The sequence below is a fragment of the Tiliqua scincoides genome, chromosome 3 (assembly GCF_035046505.1).
Source record: "Tiliqua scincoides isolate rTilSci1 chromosome 3, rTilSci1.hap2, whole genome shotgun sequence".
NCBI classification, from domain to species: domain Eukaryota; kingdom Metazoa; phylum Chordata; class Lepidosauria; order Squamata; family Scincidae; genus Tiliqua; species Tiliqua scincoides.
In genome coordinates this window covers 178,312,673-178,331,536 of record NC_089823.1, presented here as the reverse complement: position 1 = coordinate 178,331,536, position 18,864 = coordinate 178,312,673, and the positions used below count along the sequence as shown (strand labels likewise).

The 18,864-nt window shown below is 38.9% G+C and overlaps 2 protein-coding genes across 3 annotated transcripts in view; one reads left to right on the top strand and one right to left on the bottom strand.

Moving 5' to 3' along the window:
* The window catches only part of SLC18A2 (solute carrier family 18 member A2), a 29,183-nt gene extending 18,917 nt beyond the window's left edge, over positions 1–10,266 (top strand). For both annotated transcript variants that reach the window (XM_066620870.1, XM_066620869.1), the window contains 6 exons: positions 323–401; positions 630–681; positions 3,816–3,879; positions 5,891–6,010; positions 6,597–6,730; positions 10,156–10,266. In XM_066620870.1, coding sequence (XP_066476967.1) covers positions 323–401; positions 630–681; positions 3,816–3,879; positions 5,891–6,010; positions 6,597–6,730; positions 10,156–10,266 — 560 coding nt within the window. The remainder of the gene's footprint in view (positions 1–322; positions 402–629; positions 682–3,815; positions 3,880–5,890; positions 6,011–6,596; positions 6,731–10,155) is intronic.
* A 3,342-nt stretch (positions 10,267–13,608) lies between these two features.
* Positions 13,609–18,864, bottom strand: part of PDZD8 (PDZ domain containing 8) — a 53,238-nt gene continuing 47,982 nt past the window's right edge. Inside the window, exon 5 of the mRNA XM_066622212.1 lies at positions 13,609–18,038. Within this exon, the coding sequence (XP_066478309.1) occupies positions 15,877–18,038 (2,162 nt within the window). The 3' untranslated portion in view covers positions 13,609–15,876. The remainder of the gene's footprint in view (positions 18,039–18,864) is intronic.

The window sequence follows — 18,864 nt, the reverse complement described above, 5'->3', positions numbered from 1 at the left end:
ATTAAAATGTTAATATTATATTTAATCTGAAATATATAATTTCTCTCTTTGTTCCATTCTCTCTCTCTCTAACACACACACACACAGAGTTTAATCTGATAGCAAGTGTTCTTTTTGAAGCATAATAATGGTTTAAATGTGATGGATAATCTTGCTAGATCCTATAAAGACTTGGAACAGACCGGATATTAGATTTTCTGGTTTGGACTGTGGACTTCCATTAGATGTGTTCTAATCAAAATTACTGTGTCTGAATTTATTAGTTTTTCTATGCTTTACTCGGGGACCACTGTTGATAAGATACCCTGTTCATATTTTTCAGGTGTTGCTTTCATTCCAGCTAGTGTCTCTTATCTGATTGGAACTAATATGTTTGGGGTCCTTGCACACAAAATGGGAAGGTATGCTGAATTTAAATGTATCTCTTAGTTTTCCAATATTTTCAGGTTTTTCAGTATTGTTTGATACTTGTTGGAAAACATGTCAAGGCTTTATGATAATGACTGTTAAGCTATCTTATTTTAAAGGCATGTTATTATTTTACTGTTATTAATTACAATAATGCTTGAGGAAAGCACACAACTAGTTTGTTTTTTGATGTCTAAAAGTCAACATTTTTCCTTTGATAGGTGGCTTTGTGCTCTAATTGGGATGATAATAGTGGGAATAAGCATTTTGTGTGTGAGTAAAAGTTGATACCTTTTCTTTATTTTTGAAAAGTTGTTGATTTATATTGTTCTTTCTTTGTTATTGGTGACTCTTCCAAGGTAGTTTTGAGTAAAGAAGGGATACCGTATTTGGGTTTAGGTCAGAACACAGATGGTATTCAGACTGAAAGATGAGCCTCTGCTTTTGTATCACAGATGAATATAGTAGAACCTCTTTAAGTTGACCACCCAAGGGACTGAAGGAATTGGTCAACATAGGGAGGTGGTCACCACAAGGGGAAAAAAGGCATTTAAATATCATGTTCAGCTCCCAGGACAACAAATGCAAGGCCAAGTTATTATTTAGATTGGATTTTTAAAAAGTTTTATTGCAAATATCAATGAGAGTTGATCCTCTTGTGATGCTTACTATTTATATCATCTATATCTATGAGACAGGGAATAAACCCCCCACAAACAGTGCTTAAAAAAAAACAACCCTGGAAAATTCATAAGCTTAGAAAAGATTGTAAGTTATACTTGGTTTCATAGCAGACATGCAGACCAATGCTATCCCTTGCCAGCCCATAGCATGTAGCATATTACATAGCCCCAACAGCTGAAAAAAAACAAAAACACTTTTTACTTAGGCTGCCTGGCCTCCACTGGGTCTCCTCAGTTTCACTAAATGCCAGAAGGTGTTTGATACGGTCTCTCACTAAAAGCTGTTGAGAAAATTCCACAGTCAGGGAATAAGAGGACGGGTCCTCTCATGGATTGGGAACTGGTTGAGGACCAGGAAAAAAGAGAATGAGTGTCAGTGGGCAATTGACAAAAGAAGTGGAGAGAGGTGGAAAGTGGAGTGCCTCAAGGATCTGTCCTGGGACTGGTGTTTTTCAACATCTTCATAAATGACCTGGAAACAGGGATAAGCAGGGAGGTGGACGACAGTAAACTTTTCTGAGTGGTGAAGACCAGAAGGGATTGTGAAGTGCTCCAGAAGAATCTCTTCAAACCGGGAGAATAGGCAGCAAAATAGCAGTTGTGTTTCAATATAAGTGTAAGGTAGTGCACTGGTGATGGGAACCAAAGGGAAAGGACAGTGGCTTCACTATGCACAAGCAACCTCATGTCCCTCACAACTTGGTACATGTCCAGGTACAATTGGCAGCCGGTGCAGGTCTGTCAGCTATGTGCAGTGTGCCCACCTATAAAAACCCTTTTGCACACGCGCTAGCAGGCATAGGGGAGGGATTGTCACATGGCTTCTTGCTTTTCCAAGATGGGACAAACCAGACAAAACACAGGCCCACAGTATCGTGTTCAGTGGGCAACTTACGGAGGGTAAATTAATACTCTGTGCAATGGTCGAAGTGGTCAAGATACAACTTACGGAGGTGGTCAATATAGAGAGGTTCCTCTCCCATAGTGCATATGCAGTGTCTGTCCATACTGTGAAAATTAGGTCAACTTAAGGAGGTGGTCAATATAGAGAGGTGGTCAACTTTGGAGGTTCTACTGTATTGATAATAGAGGAGAGGAATTGGGAGACGAAAAAAATCAAATGTTTTTACATTATTATTACAGAACAAATGAAGCTTTAAGTGAAAATATGCTATTGGTCAGAACATCAGAGATCTAGGAGGCATATTGATATCTCTAATTTTAAAAAGCCGTGAGACCATAGGCCTGACATGAGGCAAATCTATGGGGAATGTACTCTGAGATTTATTTTTTAATTAACCATAGATACTTGCCTATAAGACAAGACATTTTTGCCAATAAATCAAGTTTAAATCATCTCTTTGCTTTATCTGTGGGTCACTTGGGGTCAGGGCTGTTCAGGCCCAGGAGAAGCCCAGAGGAGAGCAAGAAGATAATGCAGAGATAATTAGAGGACAGTCAATCTTCATGGCTGCAAGCTGCAGCCAAAGTTAACCTTGTCACTCCTCCTGAGAAAAAAGTAAGCCAGGGCTCCCACTTAAATTGAGCAAGTCTCGTTCTCTTTGGCAGGATCACACCTGACCCTTCTGCAGCCTTGTTCCATTTTGCAAATGTTTGGCAGAGGTCTGTTTTTTTTAAACACCAGGATGTCATTCTCATTTCCATCTGAAACAAAGTCTGAGGCTGCAGTTCAGTGCACCATCACTTTAGAATAACACCCATGGAAAGCAATGAGTCTACTTCTGAGTAAATTAGGTTGCAACTATGTGTAACTATGCTTGCTCATGCCCAATCCTTGTTGCTTGTCTCTCCACTGTGAATTGAATTGCACCCACCCAGTTATGTGTTATAAGTTGTATGCTATGTGTTGAGCCTCTGGCTTAACATACCAGGCACCTTAAAGGATTTGATTAATGGTTCTACTGGTATGTTGTTTAGAGTGCACTTACTCCGATAGTGTTTACAAAAAGGTTGTGAAGACCAGAATTTTAAAAGTAATGAATAAAAATGTATCTTGGGGTCTTTTACTATATTTTTATACATTCGGAACTGTACAGTTCTTAGGCAATAATTTCTGGCAGGTTATTTTTCAGGATCTGGCCTCTGGTAAAATCATACAAAATTATAGTCACACAACCCCCCCCCCCCAAACTTATCCAAGGGTCATAAAAATTCCATGATTTTTGGGCTCAATCTGCCCTCGGCTTATCTCTGAGATTGATTTATAGGCAGGTGGCTGTGATATGCATCTGTTGGTGTCATTGCGAGAAAATGTAACACTGATATCAGTGATAAGACCACAGCTCAATATGGGAGCTGTGGTTCCTGAGCCTACTGATTGCACATTGATTCATAAAGTTAGTCAACTTTATGTTGATTCATATATTACGTTGATTTATGAATTAACTTTCATGTTGATTCATAAAGCTGAAGCCCTCATCAGTGTTTGATGGCTTGTTAAGTGTGAGTTATTTCAAAAATACTTATGAGAGTAAACAAAAGTGTGATAAATTGTTGTTCATCAAAAGCAGTATAATGCAACATATATAATACATAGAAATAACACTATGTCTCTGTCCAGTCTGACATTTTGCCCACTGCGCACAGTTAATCAATAGTTTAGATGAGTTAATTACTCACCATAGTTGAGGAGTATATGGTGTGATCTAGTTACCATTCTGGTTAAATAGAGTTTAATTTCTGTTTTTTTTGTTTTGTTTCCAGGTACCACTTGCAAAAAACATATATGGACTCATAGCCCCCAATTTTGGGGTTGGCTTTGCCATTGGTAAGGAGAACACATTGGGCAGCTTGGGCAGAGGATGCTTACACCATGGTGTGAGCACATGCTGTCATCCTCTTCCCTGCTGCTTCTGAGAACTACGAAGCTTTCAGTAGAGTTGTGGAGGAGAGGCAGCATACTTGGAAACTAAGTGGGCGCTCCTTCTAGTTTCTAGGATTCCCCACTCCCCACCCCTCAATACATCTCATGCCATTACCGAGGGTGTCCCAGTCCTCAAGAGCAGTGTTTCAGGATGGCAGGAGACTGCACTTGGAAGGAGGTTTCAGGGAAAACACCTTGCATTCATGCCATTATGCAAATGCTTCTCTTTGTACCACCCATCACCTTAATCTCAAAACTTGATTTAGACGGGAAGCATAATTGTGAAGCTATATGGTGATGATGCTTTGGTGTTATACTAAGAATATTCAGAATCTGCACTTTTAATATACATTAGTAAGTTTATTAGTACAGATTTAGGTTTATGACAAAACTACATCCACCAAAGTCCTTGGCAGAAATTCAGAAGAGTAACTAATAATACCAAGAATTTAGAAGGCATGAATGTCAGCAAACCTGGTCCAACTGCTTTCCATTGAAGTCAGTGGCAAAACTTGGAGCACAATCCATCTTCCTGCACATTCAAACACATGAAGATAAACTGTTTGCAAAGTCCACAAAGTGGGTGATAGGCAGAAGAGAAGTAAAGGGAAAAGGCTTCCTCAGTTGCTTCCCACACATTGCTGTTGCTTCTTGATTTTAATAGACTTTGATTACGTTATAACATTTCACTCCAACCAATGTCCATCAAGCCATTTCTGCTCAGTGTGCCCAAGCACACCATAAGAGGCTGCTATCTACTAGGCCCTGTGCTCTAGGGCTCCCCAAGACTCCATCCACATGTGGCAGGGCTACCTAAGACTCTTTTTAGGAAGAACTGTGAAAGGCTCCAGAGAATGAAAAGTTTGAGAACTGTTGTGTTACAGGAATCTTCAAGTGACATGTTTTTAGGAAAGTAGCAATTCATTTTGTTTCGAAATAGTACTAACCCAGCAGAAAATATTAATTTCCTGCACATAAAGCTAAGGATTTTTTCCTCTTTTGTAATATATATTTTGCACCATTTTGTCCTTTTTAAAAAAATATTTTTAAAATGCACCAAAAAATGTCTGGTCTGCAGCCAGTATAACAGTTTAGAAGCTTCTCATTAGCCCATAATGACTTGCTGGCATAAAAATTAAATGTTTTCCAAAAACGGCAGTAGAGTTGGCCTTATAAGCTGATTTGGAAAGGAAGTTCTTAGGATCACTAAGCCAGTGTTTCTCAAACTGTGGGTCAGGACCCACTAGGTAGGTCACAAGCCAATTTCAGCTAGGTTCCCATTCATTTCAGCGTGTATTTTATTTTTTAATATCTTAGACTTGATGCTACTATGGTCCGTGACTGCATTTGGGGAATTGTTTCAGATCTGTACTTGTAACAGGCTACTATATATATATATATGCTTTTAACAATGATTGTCATAGGGCCCACTTCCAGGTAAGTGTGGATAGGATTTGGGATGTGTGGGGATTTTTTTTTAATATATCAGCACCTGCTTGGGAGGGTTAGAAGGGCCTTCATTTAAATTTTTTCAACATTTACTTATTGTAAACTTATTTATTTAATTAGATTTTGGCGTATGAGGGGTTTTAAAAATGTTCCTGCTTGGTGGTGTCACTTCCAGCTGACAGATTGTCATTCTAAAAAGTGGGCCCAGGTGCTAAAAAGTTTGAGAACCACTGATTAAGACTATTCTTTAGGTTCTAAAGGGCATGAGGAGTCAAACCTAAGGCCAACAGGCCAGATACAGTCTGCCGAAGCTGTTTATCAAGCCCATAAGATGAGTGGGCTCGTCATGCCCTTTATAAAAACAAACTATCAATTTATGTTTGCCTGCCTTTAGATTGTGTTAGAGAATGTGAAAGGATACAAATGGAAGCATTTTTTTTAAAAGACTTCTTTTTAAAAAAATCAGGAATGGTGGATTCTTCCATGATGCCTATTATGGGTTACCTTGTTGATCTGCGTCATGTTTCAGTCTATGGGAGCATTTACGCAATTGCGGATGTTGCATTTTGCCTGGGGTTTGCTTTAGGTAAGGGCCTAATTTTCTTCTTTTATTTGAACTGCATCTAACATAACTTCTGTTTGTTTTTATAACAAATGCTCTGGAATAAGCGCAAGCAATGCCAGCTGTCTGGCTGGCTACAGCGTAGGTACAGATTTGCTGCTCAGAGCATGCCTGTGACAAGGTCTGCAGAAGGAAAGCAGGAAATATTGATGGAAGTTTCATCCAAGATGCTGTTGGTTTTACTGTGAGGAGTCATAATGATAGTGTTGAGATCTTCAGAGAGAAAAGTACAGGAGAAAAAAGCAGAGCCCTGCGATAGCTGCCTGATATTAGCAGAACAGGAAAGAATGATGTCTTCATTTCTGAAATTATAGGAATTGTTGTCAAGTCTGTTTACTTTGATGAAACAAGGACAGTGCAATATGCGTCAGATTTGAAATGCTTGTTAAAATGGCAGTATCGCCACTGACTTCAAATGGCAGAAAGTGCTTTTATCGGTAACTAATCCTTCATGCATGCTTTGAAGCTTGCATCAGTTTTCCTCAAGCAGAGTTTAGCTTAAGCCTGACTTCTCTTTGTTCTGGTAAAAAGCAGTTTATCTTTCCTAAAGGTCCTTCTGTTGGTGGTGCCATTGCAAAAGCCATCGGATTCCCATGGCTCATGACTATTATTGGAATTATTGATATTCTCTTTGCTCCTCTGTGTTTCTTCCTGCGCAGTCCACCTGCCAAAGAGGAAAAAATGGTAAGCCCGCATACATTCTTCTTGCTTCTCTGGATTTATGCAGAGCACCACAACTAAGCTGTCTTCCGTTTCTGCGTTGCTTGTGGAAAGAGAATTACCAAATCTTCAGACTTTTCATAGATTTGTTTTTCACCCTGTTTTATCTAGGGTAGTTTCCTGTACCTCTCTCTCATTTGCTTCTTTCCAGTATAGTAAAAGTCACTTTATCCAGTACGTATGGGGAACAGGGCTCCAGTTACCCAGCTGTGCTGATGAACAAAGCTTTGATCAGCCCCAGGGTTCCCCCTGCTTATGCAATGGGGTTTCATCTTCAGTGCCTCTCTTCTCTCCTTCCGGGGGGGGGGGGGCGGCGGCAAAGGGGCACTCAAGGAACAGACAAGTTCCACTTCTTTCTCTATAAGCCCTTGTGTGGCAGGAAGTGGGATGTGTCCATTTCTAAAGTTGCTCGTGATGGACAGCTGAGAGGTGCCGTGGAGGGAACCCTATCAGGTAAGTGAGGAAGGGAACTAGAGCCAGTAAATTCAGTTAACTGGTATACCCACTCATTTGAGGTGAAAGGTAGACTCCTGTTAACGGCTAGCCAAGTGCTTAGCAGCACTTAACTGAGTGCTGACATAGTCATTTTTTACTGTACTTTTGTTTGCCTAATATCTCTCTGTCCTTCTAGCACAGATTGAGGAGAATTGCTCAAGTCCAGTGATAGTTATAAATGAGACCTTAATTTATGGCTTTCTCTTTCAGTGAGGCTGGGAAATAGATGTCTCTTTCTGTAGAATTGCTAAGAGGTTAAATGGGTATGCACCAATGAACATAGAATATAAAATTGGTAGTTTCCTCCTCTAGGAGAAGAGCCAAAAAGTAAGGAAATCACTTCCTACAAAAATATAGGTCATAAAAGAAGATGCAGTAGAATTTAGAATATTGCAGAAGATTCTAGCTTCAGCAGAGAGTGGGGAAAAAGGAGGTGGAGTCACAGGTCACTTGTGAAGGAAGGATAAATTTCAGGTTAGGAAATAGTGAGCTGTGTTGGGCAATATGTTCCCAGTGCTCCCCTATGGCAGTGGTTTTCAGACTGGGGCGTCACGACACCCCAGCCTGAGGGCCCTGGCCTCTTTCCCCTTAAGGTGCATTCCCCTTGGGATGCACTCACCAGCCCCTTGCGCGAGCTTCTGCACGGCTCCCCAGGTCATCAGAAGTTAAAGTGGAGCGATCTTCTCTGAAGCCATCTACGTGTCTCATTGGAAGATAGAAGAGGAAAACTCTTGGCAGAGATGCACAAAGGAAATTGGTCCCTGTAGGAGAGGTTACAATAGCAGCAGCACAGGTACATGCTGTTTATGGCCCGAGCTCAGCAAATACAGTTAAAGGCTATGCTTGAAGCATAGCATTAGCACTGTGGTTAAAACTGACTTTAAAAGAGTTTTTCAAATTTTTAATTTCTTAAAAAACATAAATACTAAGTTTAATCTTAAAGAGAATATAATCGTTAGCCATGGAGTAAATTCTAAACCTGTGGTTTTCAAACTCACGGAATTTGAGGACCACAGTAAGTCCTTGCAGGGTTGGGGAGGGAGGCGGGGAAGGCAGCAACACGATCCCCAGGATTGCATTGCTAAGGGGGGCTGCAGGGACTGGAATGTACTCACCAGTTCCTGCAGCAGGCTGTTGGGGGTGTGGGGAGCCCTGTACAATCGTTCCACTTCTGGCTTTGCAGAAGTGGAGCACAATTGCTCCACTTTCACTTTTGGAATGTCAGGGAGCCCTGCAGACGCTCGTGCAGGGCTCCCTACCCCTGACAGGCTACTGCAGGGACTGGTGAATACATCCCAGTCCCTGCAGTCGCCCTTAGCAATGCGATCCTGGGAATAGTGTCACTGCCTTACTCCTACCCCTGCCCCTTAAGCGGGTTAGGGTTAGGGCCCCAGTTTGAACAGCTGTGTTCTAAACAGAATCTGCACCCTGTTCCAGATACACTGAGTTAAAGGCAACTTTTCTTTGTAAATGAAGACCTAGGTCATATTTCTCAAATATGAATATTTACATTATACCTATTGAATAGGCTCTTCATTTTCTCTTCATGAAAAGACCCTATATGGGAATATCACACCATTCTTCCAAGGAGCCAGTGACCATAAGGGTCTGCAAGCACTTAAGTAATTTCTGCCCAACATTACATATACACAACAGGAATCAAATGTGTACACCTGTGGGCTGGGCAGAAATGTTCAAGGCTTGTCCTAGAAGAGAATTCACACTGGAAAGCCATTTCTCCCCAGCCCACAGGCGTACACATTTGATTCCAGTTGCATATATGCAGGCTGAGTTCCTTGAGGCAATTCGCTACCTTCAGATCAAGATAAACATATACACTTAAATAAGTGATCTTTAAAAGATCTATTGCAGTCCCAGGCAGCAAACATCTACAACCTATATACCTGCATATACTTACCTTTTTCATGGGGTTTTCCCCCTAATTATAATATATCACCAAGTTCCTGAACTTATAGTGGCCAACATAAGTGGCCCTCACTATTCACAGGCTTAGAATCCATGAATGCCTCCCCAACATCTCAGAGGGCCTCCAGGATGCAACCAGAAACCACTTTTGGTTCATGCCTGTGACTAACAGTTGTGTCCAGGAGGTGTTCTGAGGCCCCTAGCCTACTCCATGGGCCTCCCCATGCCTCGGAATACCTGGATGTGACCAGAAGTTGCTTCCAGTTGCGTCCTGGAAGCATTCTGAGGACGATTTGCAAAAGATAGTGGGTGTTTAATGTTTGCTCCCTGTTTAAAGGGCTACACACAAATGAGCTGCTCTTATAAAGTTCCAACAAAATTAAATGCTCGCCCAATCTTGGAAATTAGAAGATTGTTCCCACTCTGCAAAGAACTGTGGACTTTTCAAAGTGAGAATCAAGCACTGCCCCTTCAGTGAGTTCAGTCAGTACTGTAGGCTACAGTACTAAGTGTTTCACAAAATCAAAGCAAGGACACCCAACTTATTAGATGTTTCCTTCTAAAATGAGCACAGACTTTGTCAAACAGATTATGGGGAATTTAAAGAAATTTGTTTAACAGCACTTGGAGCTAAATCCCCTTGACTGGAAACTGTAATATTGTGCCTCCTGTACCTGTTGGGGAAATTTGGACATCAACCAAATGTGGATTTTGTGGAAGTGTATGAAACTACCTCTACCGTAACAGACCCACAGGGTACCTAAAATGCTTCATTCAAAGCATAAGAGGAAAATTCTGGAGTTGCCTCTTGCAAGATGTTAAGAGCCCCAGGAAGTATATGTGCAGCAGCTTTGCCCAAGAGTAACAACACTTTTTTATTATGATCTGGATCTGAAAGTAAGTTGCTGTTGTATACAGCTGTCAGATGTTTAGCAGATATACTAATGCACAATTCTGTTCTTTTGCAGGCAATACTCATGGATCATAACTGTCATTATAAAACCAAAATGTATACACAGAACAATATCCAGTCATATCCAATAGGTGATGGTGATGAAGAATCGGAAAGTGATGAGTAATCTCTCAAAACCATTTCAAGTAGTTTGGTGTATACAATGCAGTGTGTTTTTGTGAAAAATCTCATCAAAGGTTTTAGTTGTACTATACTTTCAATGGTGGATAGTAAAAACCAAAAACCAAAGGTAGATTGATTTATTGCCCATTATTAGAAAGCAGATTACCCACTGCCTTATAAAGGAAAAAGCTTTTATAGGAATTTGTATAGTGATAAAACTGTGTATTTACTTTTATTATACACTATATTTTTGACTAAATGAGTAGTGTAAATGTGTATAAATACCTTAATCCAGATCTATGCCTTTAAAAATATTCATTCATGAACAGTTCCTGTACTATTTTACATTTTCATTTGACTTTTAGGGAACACTTCATTAATAGTTTGAGGCACTCAATGCTGCTAAGCATACATTACTACAAAATTTTGCACTTGTCAGTTTTTTGGAGCTGTTAACTTTAATGCATGATTGTTGTAATTAGATAAAAATGCATTAAAGAGCAATTTCCTGTTTATGGAGGGGAAAAACTTTGCTGTAAAATAGAACATTGTTCATTTGAAGGACAAGTATGACTGATCTGCTTATTGGCTGATAACTTGATTATTAATAGCTAGAGGTGTTTGAAAATGGTTATTTACTTTACTCCAAAGTCCTTTGTGTTAAGACTTAGGCTCTAATCCTCTCTTACTCATTGGAACAAACACCTCTCCTAACAGCAGCTGGCTCTGATGCCCAAGTAAATTGCTGTGAGTTGGGAATACTCTGCAGACTGAGATTTGAGTGTGGAGGGCTGGTAGATTGCTTTATAGAAGGTGCATACTGCCTATTGTGAATAATGGTCACCCTCTCCAATGCATTGAGCCTTATGGCAATGCTTGCCCCATGTATGGATCTTAAAGATACCTCTAGGCATAGCAAGAAAAATCCAACAAATGCCAGATCGGGTATAAATCTCAGATGCATGTGATGTTGTATACATGTCATATTGCTTGTAAAACATTATCTCTGTGCCTTCTTTCATGTATCAGCAGATGGTTTGGATCTTAACAGCACCCTGTTTACATAGTTTTGTAAAGTGTGTATATATATATATTTTTTGGTCAAACTACAAAATGCTATAGAGCAATTATTGTTTTGTTAATTATGCAGAAAAATCTTACATTTCTTGAAAAGAAATAAACAATTTGATGTTTTGCTACAGCTCATGTGCCATTTAACGAACATCTTCATAATACCCTATGATAGAGTTCAGGGAATGCTCCTGCAGGGAAAACTTGCTTCCTGGGAGACAGGGAGGAGAAAGCAAGGCCATTTCTGGTTCACACACAACCCACATCTACAATAAAATGCATGTCATAAATTTTTCAGATAGACCTATGTGTTTTTAGATAGGATGTTACAGATCTGCAACAAGAGAATATCACTGGAAGCAGAGCTTTGTTTCCTTAGTGTTAAAGCATTTGCATATTGGAAGAACACAGAATTGGATTGCAGTATGTAGTTCTTAATGGCACCTGCGTCTTTAGCTTCAATGGCGTCATCCTTATTTCAAGCATCGGATTGCTGGCCTTTTTATTTACTAATTAATTTGAACATTGGTATCTGATCCTAATTATCCAGACACTAGTTATCTGCCAGAATTATTGTGCAGCAGCCAGTATACAATATGACCCTGATAGCCACGGATTTGGCATCTGCTTTAACTCATAACTAGATACTGGGGTAGCTATTTAAATGCCTATAAAGAAAAAGGAAAATGTTTTACACAGTCAAACCATGAGGTTTCCAAGTTTCTGGGGGCTAAAAATAGCACTTCCAGGTCTAGATGTTCCTAGCTCCTCCTAGGGTCTCCCCAGAACATATCTGTATAACTCTACATTCAGCTTTACCTAGTGGCTGAATGCTGTATAATTTCATTAATGTAATGTATTAAGAAACCATTTTCTCACTTCCCCCTTCTTTACAGGCATTTAAATGGAGACCCCAGTATCTGCTGATTTCAGTATCCATGGGGGGGGGTTCCAGAACCAAGCCCCCACGGATACAGAGGTCGCACTGGACTCCATTCTATATTTGGACGAAAGGCGATTAAAAATGATCTGCTGTAACTTTATACCACTTGCATAAGAGGGAAAAATACTTTTAAAGTGATCCAATTATACATCCAAAGTCAGTAATCACCATTTCATATTACTTACAGTTCTGATGGAAGCAGTAATAATGAAATCAATTATAAATGGAGCCTTTACTATTTTGGTACAAGGGCTATCAAGATAAATCTAATGACAAAATAAGTAATTTTCATAGTGACATTTGTATCAGGAGTGGCATAGTTAGCAAACTGGATTGTTATAAAAATGCCGTTTCAGAAAACATAATGAAACAAAGCATTCTTTCATTCAGTGTGTACAAAATTCAAGGGAGCAACAGAAAACTATTACACCAAAACTTAGTATTTAATTTCAATTTGAAATTTTAATGTGCATCTAAATAATTTGTTACCACTACAATTACTTCAGAAATCTTTTAACTAGACCTACATGTATTTAGACAGTATGTTATAGATCTGCAACAAGAGAATGAAAAGAATTCTTTAAGTTTAATTTTTTCTTACAATTTTATATGTATAGAGCCACACATGTACGGAGATGCATGCATTTTCACACATAAAAATGTCAGTGTGTGTCTTGAAAAAAGAAGTGCATCTGGGAGTAGAAGCAGACTTTCAGGTAAGAGTGCTGGTCCAAGAGACACTTAAATGACCATTCACTACATATGCACCTTCATAACAAGTGCAAATCTACTGCATCTGGTTCAAGTCCATATACAATACCATGAACTTAAACGAGAACATCTCAACACCACAGCAATTTTACTTTTTGATCAACAAGTTTTTTAAGTTTTCCATTTCCCCAAGCAATTTTCTAAACAGTGTTTTAACTATGTATTCCAAGGATACCTGGGGTTCTTCAGAAGCTTTCTAGGAGTTTTGTGATGAAAAGTCAATGGTATACAAGATTCCTTGGAAGAAAACTTACCCATCACTCCTAGCCATCTCTTGTAATGCACTGCTGTAGGCAACCAAGGTAGAACGTGAGGACAATGAGGTCAGTGAGGTCCACCCAGCAAAGGAAAAAACTGCAATATTCCTCTAAACGCATCCCAAAATCTTGAAAAAGGCAGAAGGCTCTTTTGCAAACTAATATCAGTAATCCCAAAAATAATTTTGGAAACATTGCCTTAGAACATGTTCTAGATACTTTTGGCTGCTTAGAATGAGAAGAACACATTTTCAGAGGTGGCATGAAAATATCCTATAAATATTAACAGCTTGCAACTGAAAAATGAGAATTCATAAAAATGTTTTATTAAAGCTTGTTCTCATGATAAAATCATATCTGACAATCATCCCAGGCAGACTTTCCATAAATATGTGCAACTGTCAAATAGTTACATACCACTACATCAAGATATTCTTGCTTTAAGTGGTGGCTTTCCTAAGCTATGTACAGTAAAGCAAAAAAGCAAATATACTAATGTTTTAATACAGTTTGCCTCAAGATTAGCATTTGTTATAATTATATATTTTGAAAGTATCATTGTGCAATTATTTTGTCCCCATTTCCACACAACATTTTAAGTATTGCGCTACATTTCATTTACATTATACAATCATAATCAGTAGTTTTGATACTCAACTTTTCATGCCTGTTTCATCAATGAATAAACTATAAGATTGATTTTGGAAAATCACATGAAAGCATGAATGAAAAATGCCTACATTGTTTCTGCAGTTGCTACCTAACATCAGCAATTGTTTAAGGCAGTACCTGGACACAAGTTAAATGCTGATGGAGAATTAGTCCAGATCTCCTTTGCTGGTGAGCAACTAAAAAAATAAATTCAGACACAATTCATTAAATGAAATGTTGAGAACCCCTCCCCCCCAAATGGAAAATAATATAAGTTATAAAGAAGAATTTTTAGAAGGTGTAGAATTGTCTTTTTTAGCTAAAATGTAGCAACTACTGAGTTAACAAAGGGAGAACAGATTGTTTCGGATCAAAGATGTTTGGGTAGCAATGATCTTTTTTCCCCTCAGTAGCTGAAAAGAACATTTGCCATCCACATTAAGAGCAATTTTACCAGTGCTAGCTTTACCTATTTCTAAAAATGCATTTTTTTAAGCAATCAGAAATATAGCACAGTGCCTAAAATAGCCAGAAATATGCACACAGAAAATGAAGCCTTGAAACACATAGGGCTGGATCCAAATCTAGCATTGGTGGAAGATAACTCACACAAGGGAACTTTTTCGCCCTACAGAAATTTCCTGCATTCTCCTCAGTAGTTCCTCAGGAGCAGGGAACCTTTGGGAAAAGGATAGGATGTGGAATGGCTGAAAATCAAGTAGAGGCACTTTCCATGAGCACATCAAATCTCTCCAAACATCTCACATTATATCAGATGTGGTTTTTTTGAAAAGGAGCAGGCAAAGTTCTTAATTTCTATTGGGCTTAGAATCCAGTGGGAAAAGACTACATGCTATATAAAGTTGAACAGCTGACTGCAATTCTTCTGTGATGATGACATCAAGCTTTTGGCTCTATTTTAGCAATCCTGTTTAAAATGTTGCTGTTTACACATTAAAACAATGAAGTCATATGTAATCTGGCAAAATCAATGCTTAAGTAAACAGAAAAAGCTACAACTCAATTTCAGCTTCTCCAACAGGTGTTGAAGCTTTGTTACATTATAGGGTGATATGTTCTATAAGGCTTTCCATCTATTTTTTTTACATTAACATAAATATCTTTTGCTCGCACATTTCTAATAAACTGAGACATTGGCGCAAAAATATTTAGGCAAAATGTAATTCCCATGGGCTTTAAGGAAAAATAAGATGAATATCTACAGAATACGATTCAAAAGTGTTGAATTAGAAGTGCTTTAGAAGGCCCTCCCATTTATGATTCTCAAAAAATTGCCCCTCAAAAAAGGATTCAAGAGTTAAGTTTGCTATTACTTACCAAAATCTCTTTGAAAGTGTTATTGAAAACAAATATTCTGATATGCACTACCAACTTAATTGAAAAAGCCACAATATTGGCTTGCATGATGATAAATTGGCAAATAAAACTCCAACAAAAATAAATTCATTGGACCCTTCAAACAAGACAAAGCAAATGTCAGAGCCAAATAATGAGACAATTGAAATCTTTAGAACATAGTTCCTCAATGGCTGCTATGGTATTATTAATTTAGGCATGTTACAAATAGTCATACTTTTTATTTAATAAAAGGAACAAAAACTCATATACCATAAACAGCATGAAATGTTAGAAAAAGTTAAAATCAATCAAAAACACATCCCAGTATAAATCCTCAAAATGTGTAAACACAATTTGGATCAATGAACTTAACCAAATAAATGGAAGTACCACAGCTGGTAAAAAAATGCAAACCAGACTTTTACACAGGTAAAAGGGAGAAAGCCTGTGGAGAAGCAGCATGTGTACAAAACCCAGTGTTTAATTACATTTTGATTTCTCTGATGTGGTTTTGATTAAGTGCAAAGTATTTTCCCAGTTCTCAAGGCCAAATGTGCAAATATCAGTCTACAGATTCTTGAGGTGTGTTGGGCCTTTCTTCGTCTTCTGCTTTTAAGAGGGTTTCAAGTATTGGGGTCATCACTAGAGCATTCTCATCTTCATGATCTTCATATTTCTCCTCCTCATATTTCTCCTCCTTTCTGGATTCCAGGTCTAAACCTGTATTTTCCAGAGCTTCTATATCTTCAATGCCTGCTCTGTAGTGAATCATAAGGAGTGTTAGAGCTTGCAGTCGCTCACCTGATTTAGCCAATGCAGCAGAAAGTAGTGATTTTTTTCTTGCATCTGTTGTTTCTTTCTCTTCTTTAATCAAGGAATTATTGTTCTCCAATTCCTGGTCTATTTCATTTTGCAGTTTTTCCAACATAACCTCCAGTTTCTGGATTCTTTCTTCTGTGGGCAAACTTCGATAGAGGTCTCGGCCAATTTCTTTAACAGCAATGAAGACACTATCATCTAGTCCACCTTCCTTCCTTGCTAGCTTTATCCCTCTTCTAGCGACACGCTTGGTAGGGCTACTTGAACCACCAATTTCTGTATCACTACCTTCATTATCAGAAGCATGTGGTGTGGGCTTTGGGGAAGGTTCTGCTGGCTCAGGCCCTTGTTCACTAGCACGATACTTAGGAGTTTGACGAAGATTTAACAACCGGGTGCTTGTATTGATAAGATGTCTTGTTATACCTGTGGTTTTGTTCACAGATTTCAATTCTGAATCAGCACGAGGCATTGCTGTGGACTGAGAATCTTGGGTTTCTAATTTAAAAGAGCGGAGGACTCCATCAAGCCGCCTTGAGGATCCTAAACAAAATGGTGTGTCAGTCAGACATCTTTCTTGACATTTTTTGTGGCAAACGTATGCACAAATCACACACTGTGATGCTGCTTTTGTCCAAACTTTCTTTTTGCAGTAGTCACACCAAGTTGGATTCTGAAACTGAGTGTCTTGAAAGTTATGCTTATTTTCAGTGTAAATAATGTGTCCAAAATAAGGATCTTCTTTTGGAAGAGTGGGAGCTATTGCTTCTTCTGAAGTATATTCTCTTTCTTTGTCCAGTAGGAAACTTGAGTCTTCGGGTTCACCCTCTCTTAAATATTTAAAATGTATAGTAATATCACCATAACAAAACTTTTCATTAAAACCTTTGTGTGAGGTCAAGGTACGCAATGCAGTTCTAGATACTGTAGCTTTAGGTGCAGGAGGATTTAATCTAAATGTTCTAAAGAATTCCATAGAGGCTGTTGCTATACAATCCAATGCTATTTCTTCAAGTTTTATGCTTTCATAGCCCAAACAGAGAAGTCCGCCTATTTTGAAAGGGTCTCTACACCAAACCGCAACATTTAGGTACTGATGCTGTTTTTCTACTTCAAATATGTAGGAAGAGCCCTTTGTCCTTGCCCATTTACCTGATCGATTACGATAAAGAATTTCGGGCGATTCCCAAGAATGATGGTTTTCTAAGCTTTCCTTAGAACCTTGTGAATGTTCTGAAGGTTCCTTTACAATTTCTAGTTTGTTTGTAACTAGTTTAGCTCCTGAAGGTTCTTCCTGCCCATCTGTATTTTTTAACTTTTCAGAACCTTTATCTCCATTACTTGCAGGAGGTGGTGGCGGCCTCTCTGGTTTCTCAGAAGTTAAGTCACCAGTTTCTAATGTATTTTGAACTTCATTATGAGGCGATATTTTAAGCTGTGGCCTGGGTGGTACAGGAGGTTTAGATGCACTTGCCTGTGGTTGTCTATTTGTCTGTTCTGGGTTTTCAGCATTTTTACTTCCCACTTGTTTGGTTGCCTCCTTGAAAATTGCTCTTGCTGTTGAATGACCCATTTGTAACTTGCGATTTAGTATCGGAGATATTGTTCCAATTGATTTAGCAGCACCTGACACAGATATATGTTTCGGGCTTGTTGTTGAAGATTCATCTCTGGGCTCATTGGACTTTAGGTCATTTGCCAAATCCTCAAATTCCAAGTCCAATTCTTTGAGATCAGACTCTGTTGATGTACTACCTGTGTCCTCATCTGGAAAGAATGGTTCTTCTAACATTGCAAAACTTTCCTGGGTTACTGAGCCAACAGGTCTTTCATAATATACCGTGACTTTTTCGCCAGCCTGCTTGATGAGCTTTAGCACATGAATTGTTGATGTAATTTTAACTCCTGTAAACAAAATAAACCAGAAGACAACCATTGAAGAATAACATTTTAAAAGGTTGAAAGTACAGAAAGCATACCTATTTATGCCTAGATTGAAAGTACAGAAAGTACAGAAAGCATACCTATTTATACCATTCCAGAAAGTATCATGCACACGTGTGCACACAGAAAGCCAAATGGTACAGTGCACAGGAATTGCATTCTGGGTCCCTAATCTTTACCAAATCTTTACAGCCTGCACTCAGCCTGCATGTTATTTCCTGCACTGGACTGGGAACTGGATTTGCTATGATGAACAAAGACCTCTGCCAAACATTTGCAAAATGGAACAAGGGTATAGAAGGGTCTGCTACAGAGAAGGAGGCTTGCTTGATTTAAATGGAGGTTTACTTTTTTTCTTAGGAGGAGTGAAAAGGTGAAGTTTGGCTGTAGCTTGCAGAGATTAATTTCCTGGTTGCCCTGGAAACAAACAGCCTTCTAATTATCTCTGCATTATCTTCTCGATTCTCCCAGTACCCTGACTGATCTCACAGATAAGGCAAGGAGATGATCTAAGTTTGATTTATTGGCAGAAATTTCTCGACTTATGGTCAAGTATCTTTGATAAATTGTTTGGATGCCAGTATTTAAGAGGGGAGGGTAAGCAGACAGTTTAGGCAGATTAAAATCGGATACAGCCTTCATCTGCCCTCACTTTCAGGTTTCTCTATTTCTGCCAATACAGTGCACCTTCCTTCAGCCTCTGTAGTTCCTATCCTAGATGAAGAATGAGGCTATAGGTGGTAGGGAAAGGATGCAAGAAAGGACTACTGAGAGGGAATTATGAAAA